General features: G+C 39.0%; 1 protein-coding gene across 15 annotated transcripts in view; it reads left to right on the top strand.

Moving 5' to 3' along the window:
- The window catches only part of ATRX (ATRX chromatin remodeler), an 89,057-nt gene extending 75,967 nt beyond the window's left edge, over positions 1 to 13,090 (top strand). For 12 of the 15 annotated variants that reach the window (XM_087748413.1, XM_087748412.1, XM_087748406.1 and 9 more), the window contains 5 exons: positions 6,078 to 6,227; positions 7,417 to 7,542; positions 8,495 to 8,590; positions 9,158 to 9,286; positions 10,130 to 13,090. In XM_087748413.1, the coding sequence (XP_087604539.1) occupies positions 6,078 to 6,227; positions 7,417 to 7,542; positions 8,495 to 8,590; positions 9,158 to 9,286; positions 10,130 to 10,408 (780 nt within the window). In that variant the 3' untranslated portion in view covers positions 10,409 to 13,090. Of the gene's footprint in view, positions 1 to 779; positions 890 to 1,220; positions 1,283 to 1,511; positions 1,590 to 6,077; positions 6,228 to 7,416; positions 7,543 to 8,494; positions 8,591 to 9,157; positions 9,287 to 10,129 lie in introns of those variants that run through there. The other 3 variants (XR_015702528.1, XR_015702529.1, XR_015702527.1) reach the window with 3 other exon arrangements.
- The last annotated feature ends 747 nt before the right edge of the window (positions 13,091 to 13,837 follow it).

The raw sequence follows: 13,837 nt of genomic DNA, 5'->3' as shown, positions 1-13,837 counted from the left end.
TAAATCATCAGGTAGATTCTTCTTACTTTAGCAGTTTCTGTATTTATTTGTTGAAAGCAGGGCTTTGCGTTGCTGATGGCCTCACAGAATATGGGAAGCTAGCCGTTAACCCCCAAATACTCTTTCCCTTTCTTCGTTCCCCTGAATTAGTCTTGGTAGTGAGGAGGAATCATGCTGGATGCTGAGTTCCCTCGACTCCTGCAGAAGTTGGGAAGCGAGGGTGTGAAGTGTCCTAGGAAGGACGGCATGTTGTAGCTGGCTGGCCGAGTAGCCTGCGGCATGCGTGGTAGCTGGTGTTTTCGTGTCGTTGGTATAGCTGTGGGGAAAACCTCTTCAAAATGTTGGGGGGAAAGTGCTTCTAGGAGTGTTAATAAAAATCAGTAGCTGTCATCGTGTAAAGTCTTGGTTGCGATTTGGGCAGGGAGTCTGAGGGTAGGGATGAAGTCTGTCCTGTAAGGCCATCAAATATGCCTGAGCGGCGAGTTATCGTGGATGAATCCTGGGTGGTTCAGCCAAGGAAAAATGCCAGGCGAATAGTTAGATTTAGGGTGACTTCTCTGCCGGTTTGGCATTGACCTGCCTTGCCTGGATGAGTAGTGCTTCGCGCCAAGGTAGGAGGCCGTCACAAAGGAATTTACATCGGAGCACTCTGTTTCATTTGGTACTTAGGTTTACTATTTGGATGATCCCACTTTGTTTAAATTATTTCTGGCTGCATTTGTCTTCCCTATGAAGGTGAGCTGATTGGGATATTTTATTTTCATTTTATCCACAATTAGGTTCTTGCTTTGCACACAAAACTGAGCTAGCCCAGTAGTTGCAGTGACTCCTTCCTTGATTCCTGTGATGTGTTTAATTGAATTGTGGCTCGTGCCTTATTTATAATATCGTAAGTTTAACTTTTATGTTTTATTTCCTATTCTGTCTTTTTTTTGGTCTATCCAATTCTCTAAAATCATATGTAAACAATCAAAACCAAGTATCAGCTGTAGGAAATACTGCAGGGGATGTTACTTTCTAAATAGTGCAGGGTTATTCATTCAGAAAGTTCATTCTTATTTCACTGTAATTTTAGCAGAGATGCATGATTTAGCTTTGTAATTATAAAACTTCTTAACAAGTGAATTTAACAACACATAGCATTTTTTTTAAAAGTTGATTTAAAAGACTATTAATGTGCTTATGAAAACATTTTATTGTAACATCGATTACTTACACAGCATTTGGAGATTAACATTTTCTTCAAGATCATGTTGCATGATATTCGGATGCTTTGTTCGTGGTAAGTTCAGCACACCCAACCTGATCTCTGCAGCTCTTAGCTGGATACAAAGGCCGCTAAAACTTTACCTGTATTACTCCTCCATCATTGAGCTGTCTACCCCTTGCTTACAAAGACTGAGCTGTTCCTTTATAATTACCAGCGAAGCAAAATAGGCATTTAGGCGAAAAGAAGGCTTTAGTTCTGCCTTTTGCAGGTTTTGTGTGTAATTGTCTCTCTTTGTCTTCAGGCCTCTTGTGCATCTTCAAAGCATAGTCTGTTGAACAATGTTATCGCTGTGTAATTTTGGTGTTGTGCAGACCGTAAGGTAAGGGATTACCTTTGTAATCCTTAGCATTGGTGTGAAATGCACAGTAAAACCACGTAAATATACTAAGTGTCACGTGGAGATAGAGCTAGGCTCTGAACGCACAGATTCCTCAGAACGTGGGTACAAAGGTGTTTGAAAAATATGCATTTCAGAATTGACCCCTTCCAAGCGTGCTTTTTAGAGGGAATTACGAACAGGAATCGGGTGAAATGTTTTCCATCTTTTCTCCAGCCCTCTAAGCGTGAGTGTGGAAAAACCTGGAGGGATAACAGGTTTTCTGCTGGATGTCTGCTAAGTCAGAGACCTCCTTGGCTTCAGTGACACCCCAGAGTAGGAAGGTTCTGTAGGAATCACGTATCTTGAGGAGGAATGATTCAGAGCTGAGCGTTAGGGTTCTTATTGTAACTCCTAGTTTTAACACGCTTTTCAGCTTCTTTGATGTAAGAAAAAAATGGGTTTTAGTTGTATTGCTTTCAATGGGTTAGGAAAATTCATTCTATATCGTGTTAAAAGTCAGAATTAAAGCCGTTATGTGAGTGAAGAAACAAATACGACTTGATTTTTAAACTACATCCTTGAGAATTTTGGTTTTGCGATAATCCAAGTTCTAGTCAAAGACGAGTTTTCTTAGAAAGTGTTGTGAAGGGGGGGGAAGATGTTGAATGTTGCTATTTTATATAAAAAGTCGCACGGCAAATGTGCAGTATCTAGTTTTCTTGGAAGCTTATCAAAGTTTCATGTCAAGTTTTAATTTTAGCAGCAGTTTTCTGCCCTTTGCGGTCTGAACAAGACCTTCAGGTTGCCAAGGAGTGCGGAGGAGCCAGGGCGTACGGTTCTCAGGGGAAAATGCCTATTGCACTACAACCGCAACCTAATAGTGCCATTTCTCTGCCCTCACCCCTCTGAAAGAGCGTCTGCGTCTTGAACAATGTAAATACTTGGGTTTAACGGAATATTTTTATTATGAGTGTTGTTCACATCAGTTATTAAAGTAGTCTTAACTTCCACTGCTTGATTTCATTCATCCGCTATCCCTGTAGAGTTGGAAAGGACTACTTTAGAAATTCAGTCCCAAACAGGTGTAACAGGTGTCTTAAGACTGAGTAGTCAGTCACATTTGTTGTATTTAAGTATAGAAATAATTACTGTATATAGGCCATGAGCTTTATGCAAATGTAGTGACTCATTATCTAACACAGACTAAAGGCATAAGCAGGTTTTGTTATTATTTCTGTAGAGTAGCAATTCAAAAGGAAAAGATGGTGTAAAGCGAGAAAATTCTGTTTAATGTATTATGAATGTATTTCGGGTGTTACGTCTTAGTTTGCTCTGAATTTAACAGTGGATCTGGAGTCTTTTTTTAAATCTGTGTGATTTATGACTGGGCTATTGTTTGGGGTTTTTTTTAAAGTAGTTTCTCACAGACTCTTAACACTCAGCTCCCGAAGGATTGTATACTGGGGTAGACTTGGCTGATACGCAGCTAACGGGAAAAAGTTTTTTCACCACAAATACCGATAGCTGGGCTCAGCGAGAAGTGCAGTACTCGTGGCTTACCTTGGCCAGGGCGATAGGTATTTCGGAGCGGTATGTGTGAGGTAGGAGCTGGACAAAGACAAAATGGGGGGCACCATGCGTCCCTCGGAGCTGGCACTATCGCACCCTCTGTTCCTTGCTGTTCTTCCCCAGATCAGCGTGGATTAGAGTCGCAGTCACGTTTTTATGTGAAATGAAAACTTGGCTCAGTTGAGGTCATGTAATGCAGATTGGAAAAGCAGATCAAAATAATAGTTCGGATTCAGTTGGATATAGTATATCATTATTTTATACTACCTCAGGACATAGCCAGGGCATGTGTTTTATTGTAGTTCCGTACTAGGGGACAATTTTCTGAATTTTGGAAGGCTGTTGATCTCACAATCAGAAGAATTTGCTACTTATTTAAATTTATTTTTATTTTTAACCTTCATATTAAATGTTCAATTGGTTGAGAAAAACTTGTTTATGAATTACAACATAACTTGCATTCCTTCATGGAAGATGTCCTTTCTAATACATTTATCTCTCCATAGCATGTAATTTCCATCAGGATTTTAAAAAGACAAACCTTTTTTTAAAATTCAAACCCTTTTCTCAGTCTCTCTTCATTTTTTCATTCATCACCAGGATTTCATCTTAAAGCTTATAAACCCATTGATAATCATTGTTCTATCAACAAGCTAAACAAATGAAAAGGAATACTTATTCTGATGATTTTTTGTGTGTAAGGCGAATTTATTATTTTTTTCATTGTAAAATTAAACAGACTAAATGGCAGTACCTTCCATATCCCAGTTCTCAAGCTCCATCATTAAAGTTAATGCAAAATAAAGTTTAGACAAAGAAAAGCAAACACACAGTTGGATGTAATTTAAACCACATTTTGAAGACTCTGTTGGCTAAGTGAGTGTGGATTATATTCCAGTATTGTTTTCAATAATAGAGTTACCATGGAAATTAATGCATATGCATGTCCAGGAACCCTCCGCACACTGATGTACAGCTACGGTATGCTGAGAGCGCTTTAATTGTGTTAGCGGACTTTTGTAACAGCTTCTTGACTTCTTCACCCACTTCCTCTAGACGTTTTCGTCATATCCTATTATCGCATCCCTTTTCTCTCTGCGTTTTCTCCCACCACCCCAAAAATACCATTATTTGTTCCTTGTGCAGATGCTACATTGAATATTTTGTTGAGGAGCTGGCAATGAAAGCATTGATTCAAATTTAGGGAGACCAGGTAGTGCAAGGCGGAAGCAAAGACTGGCTTATTTAATGGGTTAACATAACTGAGTCTTAAACACACACAGAAACAACTTTCTGTAGCTGTTGTGACAAAACCACTGGTCAGGGCTTCCACATGCAGTTCCCAGTGTTGTTGCAGAAATCTGTTTGTTTGTGGGTACCAGCCATTCTTTCCGATCATTGTTCTGTCTAGATTATAAAATGTCAGGGTAGGACAGTTTATATTCCTGTTTGTACAGATGCCTAGCACAATAAGGGCATGATGTGGAGTGGGTCTGTAGGTATTCATGTAATCCTACTGCAAAAAGGATATTCAGTGTATTCACCGTAATTCATGTCGGAGTGGTCCAAAAGTTCAATGAGATAATGGTTTTGCATTATGAATCTTAAACTGAATGCTGAGGCATATCGGAGCTTTCTTAATTCGGCAAGCTCATCAGTGATATGAGTGTGTTTAACAACAAAAAAAAATTCACTAATTATCTCCAAAAGGGGAGTCCTGCGGTGCAGCATGAGCAGTTTTTAATAGTCGTATAGAGGGTGTTTCTCTTCATCCTTCGCAGCATTACCTTTATTGTAACACAGAGAGGCATCATCTTTGAAAAACTGGAGGCTGGAATGTTGACTCAGTGAGAATGAGGACTGCAAAACCATTACTACCTACCTTGAAATACCGGCTTTTCACATTCGTTTTCTCTATCTGTTCTTATATCACTTTTTAATTGGGATAATGATCTATCATAATGTGGCATCTGTAGTCCAGACAAGGGCAGTAGCAACTTAATATTTTGGTTAGCAGCTAGTTTGTTTTTGCTTTATCTAGGAAATACTCAACGTGCTGGTAACTCTGCATTTCAAAAAACACTAATAGGATTTATGGTTTTTTGTTTGTTTGTTTGTTTTTGTATTAGAAATCTTAGACTGAATGCTGAGCTATATTGGAGCTTTCTTTTATATATATATATATGCGTGTGTGTATATATGTATATAAAATGCAGCTATATGTATATAAAATGTTAGTATGCCTGCGACCAAAACCTTCACAATAGTTTGCCATTATAAAGGACATTGTAAATATTTCAGTTAACCTTAAAAGCAATTAAGCATTAGGGGTATTGTGGAATAGAGAGGTCTAAATTGCAACCTGCTGATCAAATCCGGTTCATAGCAGTGCCTTGATCTTTGTTAGTCCCGGCGGGTGGGGACTATTTATCTCGACGTGTATCTTAACGGTTTTAAGAAAGCAGCCTCTTTTGTTGAATGCTGTTGAATGCTGATGGACAGTTGACGGACCAAAGTACTACTTAGTGTTTTAAATCCAGTAGAGGTGCCCTTTATATATTATAGATGGAGATTATTGATAGGTCCTCTCAGGTATCCAGCCTCAGCAAAGGAAAAATCATTGAGCACATTCCATTCTTTTTAGGTTCTTAAACTGCATTTATTGTTGTGGAATCAGAGTGCATTCCTCTGGCTCATTAAGTGATCGGACTGTCATCTCTGCAGCAGATTGTTAATCCATTACCCTCCCTCCGAGGAAAATTGTACTTTAAAATTATTTTTTAATTTTGTTTCGCTGTGAAGTGCTGTGAGCTGCTATTTGTGAAATTGGGTCAAAGCAGTAAGTTAGGCATGTACAAAGAGTAAATATAGTAGAGCTACTGAGTGACGCCTCGTTTTATCATCTCTTCATTTCAACAGGATACAATTCTGGCAGAACTGCTTCAAATCAATAAAGAGTATATAGTTGGATATCACGAACATGATTCGCTCCTGGACCATAAGGAGGAAGAGGAGCTCACTGAAGAAGAAAGGAAGGCAGCATGGGCAGAATATGAAGCAGAAAAGAAGGTAAAGCAATCCAGTCAGGTTTACATACATGAAAATAACCTTTCCAGATTTAAGTACCACTTAGCTTTTCAGTTTGTTTTGAGGAAATTAATTTTCTTATAGGCCAAGACATTTATATACAAAGCAAATTTTGACATGAAAAACGGAGATACCGTGTCTTGTTTGCTCTTTCAATGCTGGTCTTCTGTATGCTTTGTTACTTTAATTTAAAAGTTACTTTTTCCTTTTATACACACATTTTTTTGTATTTCGTAATAAAACTCAACTGGTGTCCGGTGTAAAACCTCTCTTTTACCATTTGAGGAAAATTTCTAGCTCCATTAAAGGTATACAATTGATTTCAGAATTTTTTGCCACGATCCCACAAACATAAAAGCGTCTACCAGAAAGGACCTAAAAGCTTACTTTTTTTTTTTTTCTATTATTCCCTGTGTCTTTTTTCTTTGATATTTAAGCAGGTGGTAGAATGAAGAAAATTGTAAATTGGCTACAGGTTTGGGATTTTTTTACTGTAGAAGGAATATGATAATTTGGTGTAACTGGAGTCTAATAGCAGAAAATTCCTGGAAAGGCAAAGTTTGGTATTCAGATCTGATCAGTAATCTGAAAGTACAAAAAGTGGATGTATAAATTGCCACTGAACGTCTTGAGTGAACAAATGACAAATGAAATGGAGTACTGGGAGAAGGTTTTGTGAGGGAGAAGAAATAGGCAGATATAATGCAGTAAGCACTGAAATTGCCCTATGAGAAATCCATGTGGCAGATGAGCTTTATATTCCTGCTAATAAATTATGCATTTCACTTCTTCAAAATTTGATTACAGTCAGGTCAAACTCAATATTATGTCGTGAGTTTGCAATATAAAAAATGCATCTTCAGCAACTTAAGATATACTAATAAGCCTTGATCATTTTTTTTCTTAGTATGCCAAATAATTATAATTCAGCTAAACTCCCATATTACTCAAGACTAGAAGTTAGGTTCCTCTGTGATTAAAATGTCCTTCTGAATTGAGGTTTGGAAAGGATCTTCAGTTTGCTGAGATAGGTTAGCCTTCGTGCGCAACGTGCAGTGCTTGTAGTCTCCTCTAAGGGCTGATTTGTCTGCGTATGGTATTTCATGGGTTATTATAGAAGATCATGAGTTATCAGAACTACTCAAATACAAGTGCATTTTGTGTTTTTAAGGGCTTGACTATGCGTTTCAACATGCCAACTGGGACCAATATGCTTCCCACAAATTTCAACTCTCAAACGCCGTATATTCCTTTCAATTTGGGTGCTCTGTCAGCAATGAGTAATCAACAGCTGGAGGTAAGTAGCAATCCAAGTAGTGTAACACATCTGTGTTGCTGTAAGCGTGCATGTGTTTTTCTGTCACAAATAACGAATAATGACGTTCTTAAATATCTTGATATTTATGTAATTGTATCCTACTTTTAGTAGGGTTTTGTGTGTGTGTGTGTAGTTACACTGAAGTCTAACTTGTATGCATATAAACCTATACCTGTGTAATATCTCAGGATTCTGGAAAATTAACTGCATTCTTTGCAGACATTAATTACCACATCTAACTTTCTGCCTCCATCTGTCTTCTGTCTGAGAAGGAATGGGAGAGAGGAACGCACGCTCTGTTCCTCAGTTATCCCAGGTCTTGGTTTGCCATCTCAGCTGAAGTAGCTGAGGGCATTTCTTCCTAACAAGATGCCAGGCTGTAAACTGCCGGAGCTGAAGCACAGTTCTCTTATGATACCTACTAGTGTCTGGTGAGGAGTCGGTCCCAAAGAATCGAAAACCTCTAACAAAGTGTGCAAATCAGGGGGGCCTGTGATGAATGTGCCTGAGGAATAATACACAATATATGCCAGTATTATGCTAAAATAGGTAATTTAGTGTAATAGATAATATTTTGAGCATGTAGAATGAGTTGAAACTGTAATGTCATCGAAGTCGATATCACAGAAAATTTGCCTGGATAGAAATGTAGCACTCCTGTGATGATCCGAAAACCTTTGGGTACAAAAATAGTTTGTTATAAATACTGTCCACCGTACAAATTGGCAGATTTATACATGCTGTTCAGTTACTCTATGCTAAAGTTCAGTTGTGTGGAAGCTTAGACTCCATTGACTTGTGCAAAATGAGAGAAAAAAGTAATTAAAGTCTAGGTACACGAGGCAAAGATGAAGAAAACTTAGGAAAGGCTGGCAAAGAAATGTGTTCTTTGTATCTGTGGTTTATAATTAATTTTCTGCTGTTTTCTCAGGACCTTATTAATCAAGGAAGAGAGAAAGTTGTGGAAGCAACCAACAGTGTAACTGCAGCAAGAATTCAGCCCCTTGAAGACATCATTTCAACCATAGTGAGTGAAATGGATAACTGTAGGTTTAGGTCAGGAGATGGGAAAACGTTAAATATTATCAGGCAAAGAAATTACTATTGTATATGGTCATTCAGCGAATTAATTGCATTATTAATGAATATAACTTCCAGTTTGTATTGACCTTTATCCCTGCAGCTTGCTGTAACCCTTTAATGGCATCTAGGTGACATAGAGCCTTAGAGGACTAGCAGTTTAGATCCATGATTATTTGCCATGCTCTGAAAATGCTGATTTTCTACAAACAAGAATAATAATTGTACACAAATAAGATGTATTTCCTATATCTTGTCTTTATCTGTCTAACTTGGGCTGCCATATTTCTCACTTGTTCCCAGTAATCTGGAGGTCTGTTACCTTAATTAGCAGTTAGAGGAACTAATAACTCATAGTTCCGATCCTGGTGAAGTATAATTTTGCATTTACTGGAAATTGGGCTGTGTTTTAACTTTTGATGCAACTCTGAACATAATGCAAGACCTCAGTTACTGTTACACTTTTGTTAAAATGACTGGTGCCAAGAAGGTTTTCGTTGTTTTTCCTTTTCAGTGGAAAGAAAATGTAACGCTCACAGAGAGCCAAGTACAGGCCCTGGCACTAAGCAGACAGGCAAGCCAGGAGCTTGATGTCAAGCGCCGAGAAGCCATCTATAACGATGTCCTTACTAAACAACAGATGGTAAAATATCTAATATTTGTTTGATCAACTGTTCATGTTTGAACTGGGACATTGAGTATGGACTTTGCGTGTGTGTATTCATAAAATGAAACTGTATGTTCAGGTACATAAATATCTACTTCCAGAACGTACGTTTCAGTGGGTCAAGTATTTACTGGCATTGTGTAACGGTGTACGTGACGTAAGATCAGGAGATGGTGACTTCTGCGGTGTGTTGGGTTGCATTGCTCAGCCTCGTCGAAGGAGGCTCCGTGAGAAGTTCATATAAAAAAAATACTTGCCAGATTTCTCTGTTGAAGTAGTTTGCTTGAAGGTCACGAGGCTTAAAGAGAAATCTGACTCCCAGAGCTCAGAAAGCAACTTAGGAAACACACATCTTAGAAAGGACCGGTAACGGTTTTTTAGCTGAGAATTATTTTGCAAAATCTGAAAGTTGCCCAGATCATGTCAATGGGAAGAGTTTTCTCTGAGGCAGACAAACATTTAGTGACAGTCCGCATGCAGGACTTTCAAAGGGAAGATAAATGGTACCTGACAAATAACGTTGTAACTTATACCTGGGAATAATTTCACCGTGTAGTGCATGTTGCCGTAGCAACTTACCGGCACGCTGCGTGCAACACAATAGGCAAGTCATTAAGAGAACCTAGCCCTAAATGGTGTTACTAAATGGTTTCTACAGTAATCAGCTTGTGAATACCATCACATTAGTGATGGTGATAACAATGGTGCTTTTTTCCTTCAGCCATGCTGTCCCTAACAAATTGATTTTAACTCTGAACTTGATACTTGCGGCATTGAGACGAGTCACGCAGTTATAACAGCTCTGCTTTCCCTTCACAGTTGATCAGTTGTGTTCAGAGGATACTTATGAACAGAAGACTACAGCAGCAGTACAATCAGCAGCAACAGCAGCAAATGTCTTACCAGCAAGCAGCAATGAGTCATCTCATGATGCCAAAGCCTCCAAATTTAATCATGAATCCTTCCAACTACCAACAGATAGATATGAGAGGAATGTATCAGTCAGTGTCTGGTGGTATGCAGCCACCACCGTTACAACGAGCACCACCCCCAATGAGAGGCAAAAATCCAGGGCCTTCCCAAGGGAAATCAATGTGATTTTGCACTAAAAGCCTAAAGGATTGTTAAAATCAGAGAAAGAACTTTTATTTTTTTAGGAATCAATGGCTTAACAGAACTCAACTGTAAAAAAAAAAAAAAAAAAAAAAAGTTTGGTTGGTCCCCTTAAATGCCATGTTCCATATTAGTGTTTCAGCTTTGTTTAAATAGGACATAATGTTTTCCCTGTTGTCAGTGATGTTGCCTAGAATCTTCTTACATATGTTGAGTACAGGAGATAACCAGTTGTTTTCAGTGAAAACAAGTCCTCCCGTAACAGTAGCATCTCCACAGGTTTCCTGTCTAAACTCCTATGCTTGCTTTTAGTAGCTGCGAAGCCATCATCAGATTTGAGAAGCTTAGGAAGGACTGCAGGTCTGTATGTTTCAGTATACCATATGTGAATTGTAAACAGCTGAGTTCTTGATTAGAGTTGATTCCTCAAATTATGGAATACTTTTCTGCTTACCCATTTCTTTATATTAGTGGGAATATTAAAACAGAAATAGTCTAGTTTCCTTTTGACTGAGGTCTGGACTCATACTATATCATCTATGCTGAATGAAACAGGAACTGAAAATATTCTTTGAAACAGAATTGAGTGCAATATTCTTAAATACTACTGCTCTGAAACTTTTGAGTCATGCAGTTATATAGAAACTGTGTATACAGCCTTAAATAGTGACTTGGGGAAGGCGATTGCTCTTCCCTAGTCTTCTGCCATTTTTTATTTTCAGTTTTATGTGATGGAATAACAAATAGTGATCTTGGAGTTGGAGATGTTTTTCCTTCACACGCTAATTTACTCTATGCGGAGTCCAATACAAAGCACATTTCTGTTAACTCCTTAATGCTGGTGCTACTGTCTTTTCCCATTGCCGGCAATGGGAGACGGGCCAAGAAAATGTAAATTCCTGGTATTTTGGGGTTTAAAATAGTGATGGTGGCCAGGGTCAAACCCTGTTATATAAACAGCGTTAAAATGGCAGAACCATTGCCGATTTAAAATCGAGACGAAGAAAGTGCTGTAGCAACTTCCAGAGCTGCCAGAACGGCGAAGTAACTTTTCCCTCTCTTAGATAAGAGTTTTGGTTATGCACTCCTCCCCGTTCCCCTTCGTTTGTGTGAAAACACGATTTAGTACACAAAGAGCTTGGGTTTTTTTTTTTTTGGTTGGTTTTGGGTTTTGTTTTTGTTCTAATGTAGACCAGAGATAAATTTCTGGTTTGTTGTATATCATTAGGACTCTCTTTACCCACGCTTTTTGTGGTTGTGAAGATCTAATTAAATACAAATAGGGCTTTTCTTTGAATATAGTTTGGTTGATTCTTCCCCCCCCCCCAAAAAAAAAAAAGTTTATAATCTGGGGGTAAAAATAAGTGACAGGAACATTTGAGGCAATGGTGTATCGACTACAGAGAACTCGGGAGAACGGAGCGGCTGGAGGCGTTTGCTCTAGGTATGGCTGGACTCCACTGACTTGCTGACGCGAACTGAAATTGTTCTGGTTTCTGGAAAGTTTCTTGCAGGAGTTTTGAGTTCTTGCCCTGACTGGACAAGTGGTTTTTGCATCTAAATATGCAAATCTTAGGCGACATTTCATTTTGTGATTGAAACTTGGTTTGTGATCTGAACAGAGTTTGTTTGATCTGTTGCAAAACCAGCTAACAAGTTGCTGTCTTGGACTCTTTTATTACAAGATACCACACAAGAACCTCGGTATGTTCTAGTGCTTTGCCAGCTCTGCAATTAAATTTAATTGGGGGGGAGGGGAGCAAAAAGAGACGTATTCACACTAGAAGAAACAAAACGTGAGACTCCGAGACAAACGTTTGAAGGCAAATGTACTCTGGGCAACTCTCACCGCTATTCCTACACGTCATGAGTAAGAGAAGTACTTTCTACCAAACCTGGGAATGTTCAATGGAGTTTTACAGTAACTCAAAGACTTAAATGTGGAAGTTTTAGGCAACATTTAAAGGCACATTTTTTTTCATTCTGGACAAAACTATGGATAACAGAAGACTAACGCATAAGAAGAAATCAGAGATAAGCATTGAAATAAAACTTGGACCACTTTGCATACATGTTTCTCACTTGACATTTTAGCTGCATAACAATGTGCTTTGAGTATAACATCAAGCTTTAACAAATATTTAAAGACAGAACATACGTCAGTAAGATAATAAAAGGCTCATTTTTATATTTGTTTTAGATGTTTTAACTAGATGAAATGGCTTAAGATGACGAATAAAAATGTTGCTTGTAATACAGTTTTGCCTGCTAAATTCTCCACATTTTGTAACCTGTTTATTCCTTTGGATGTAAAGCGTTTTTGCTTAGTATTGTGATATTGTATATGTTTCGTCCCAGTTGTATAGTAATGTTTCAGTCCATCAACCAGCTTTGGCTGCTGAAATCATACAGCTGTGAAGACTTGCCTTTGTTTCTATTAGATGGCTTTTCAGTTCTGTATTAAATATCTTAAGTACTATAGAAAAGGTGTCACCTCTTCCTATAAGGCTGTTTTGTAATATATATAAGGACTGGAAATGTGTTTTTAAAGAGAAGAAGCATTCAAGTATGACGATATACTATCTGTGTTTTCACCATTCAAAGTGCTGTTTAGTAGTTGAAACTTAAACTATTTAATATCTCATTTAATAAAGTGACCAAAATACATCAACGTGCCTTGTGCTACATTCGCAATACAGCGTTAACTCCGCAGGGATAACAGGCTGCGACCGTGGCTTTTGAGAACTGCGCTGTGCCGTGAGTTTAAGCTCTCTTGTTTTTTTCTGCAGCGAGGTGCCTGTTACTGGATGGAGCCATTAATTTCATTTAGGGAAAAGAGTCGCGGTCCAGGTTTTCAAGTTGTGAATTAATAGTAGTTTCTGCAGCCGGTCTGTCTGTTAAAAACGAAGGGCGAGTTATCGTCCAGCAATGATAAATCGTTAAGAGTGAGGTGAAGTTCTATTTGGTCAAATTAGAATAACCTACTTGCGTATTTTAACCTCGTATTTCTCCCTTTCTTAGTTACTAAATCCCACCTGTTGGGCAAAAAAACCTTTCCTACGCAAAAAAATCGCACGACAGTTGTGGTTTACATCTGCCCCTACGCTCGCTCCCTGTACTTGAAGCTTTTTTGTGGCTGCTGGCCAGTGCCGCGGGCTCGTGAGGGCCCGGCTGGCTCTGCCCGGGGAGGAGCAGCTGGCCGTGCTGTAGCTGCGGGAGCGCGGGCGCTGCGGCGATCGCGTCTGGTGGGAAGATAATCCCGTTGTGGTAGAAGGGGCAGCGTGGGCAACGTGGTTTTAAATATCCCTGTAACTTGTAACTTGATTAAATACTTGGATAGAGGGCAGTGGGAGGCTGGCGCGCGTGGCGGAGGCGGGATGCTGGCTGTCCGTGTCGGGCTGGGGAGCGGCCCCG

Source organism: Nipponia nippon, unplaced genomic scaffold, assembly GCF_047370975.1.
Source record: "Nipponia nippon isolate SJK-2023a ecotype South Korea unplaced genomic scaffold, ASM4737097v1 scaffold_12, whole genome shotgun sequence".
Lineage (NCBI taxonomy): Eukaryota > Metazoa > Chordata > Aves > Pelecaniformes > Threskiornithidae > Nipponia > Nipponia nippon.
Note: the sequence above shows the minus strand (reverse complement) of the source record. Positions and strands in the feature narration are given on the sequence as shown.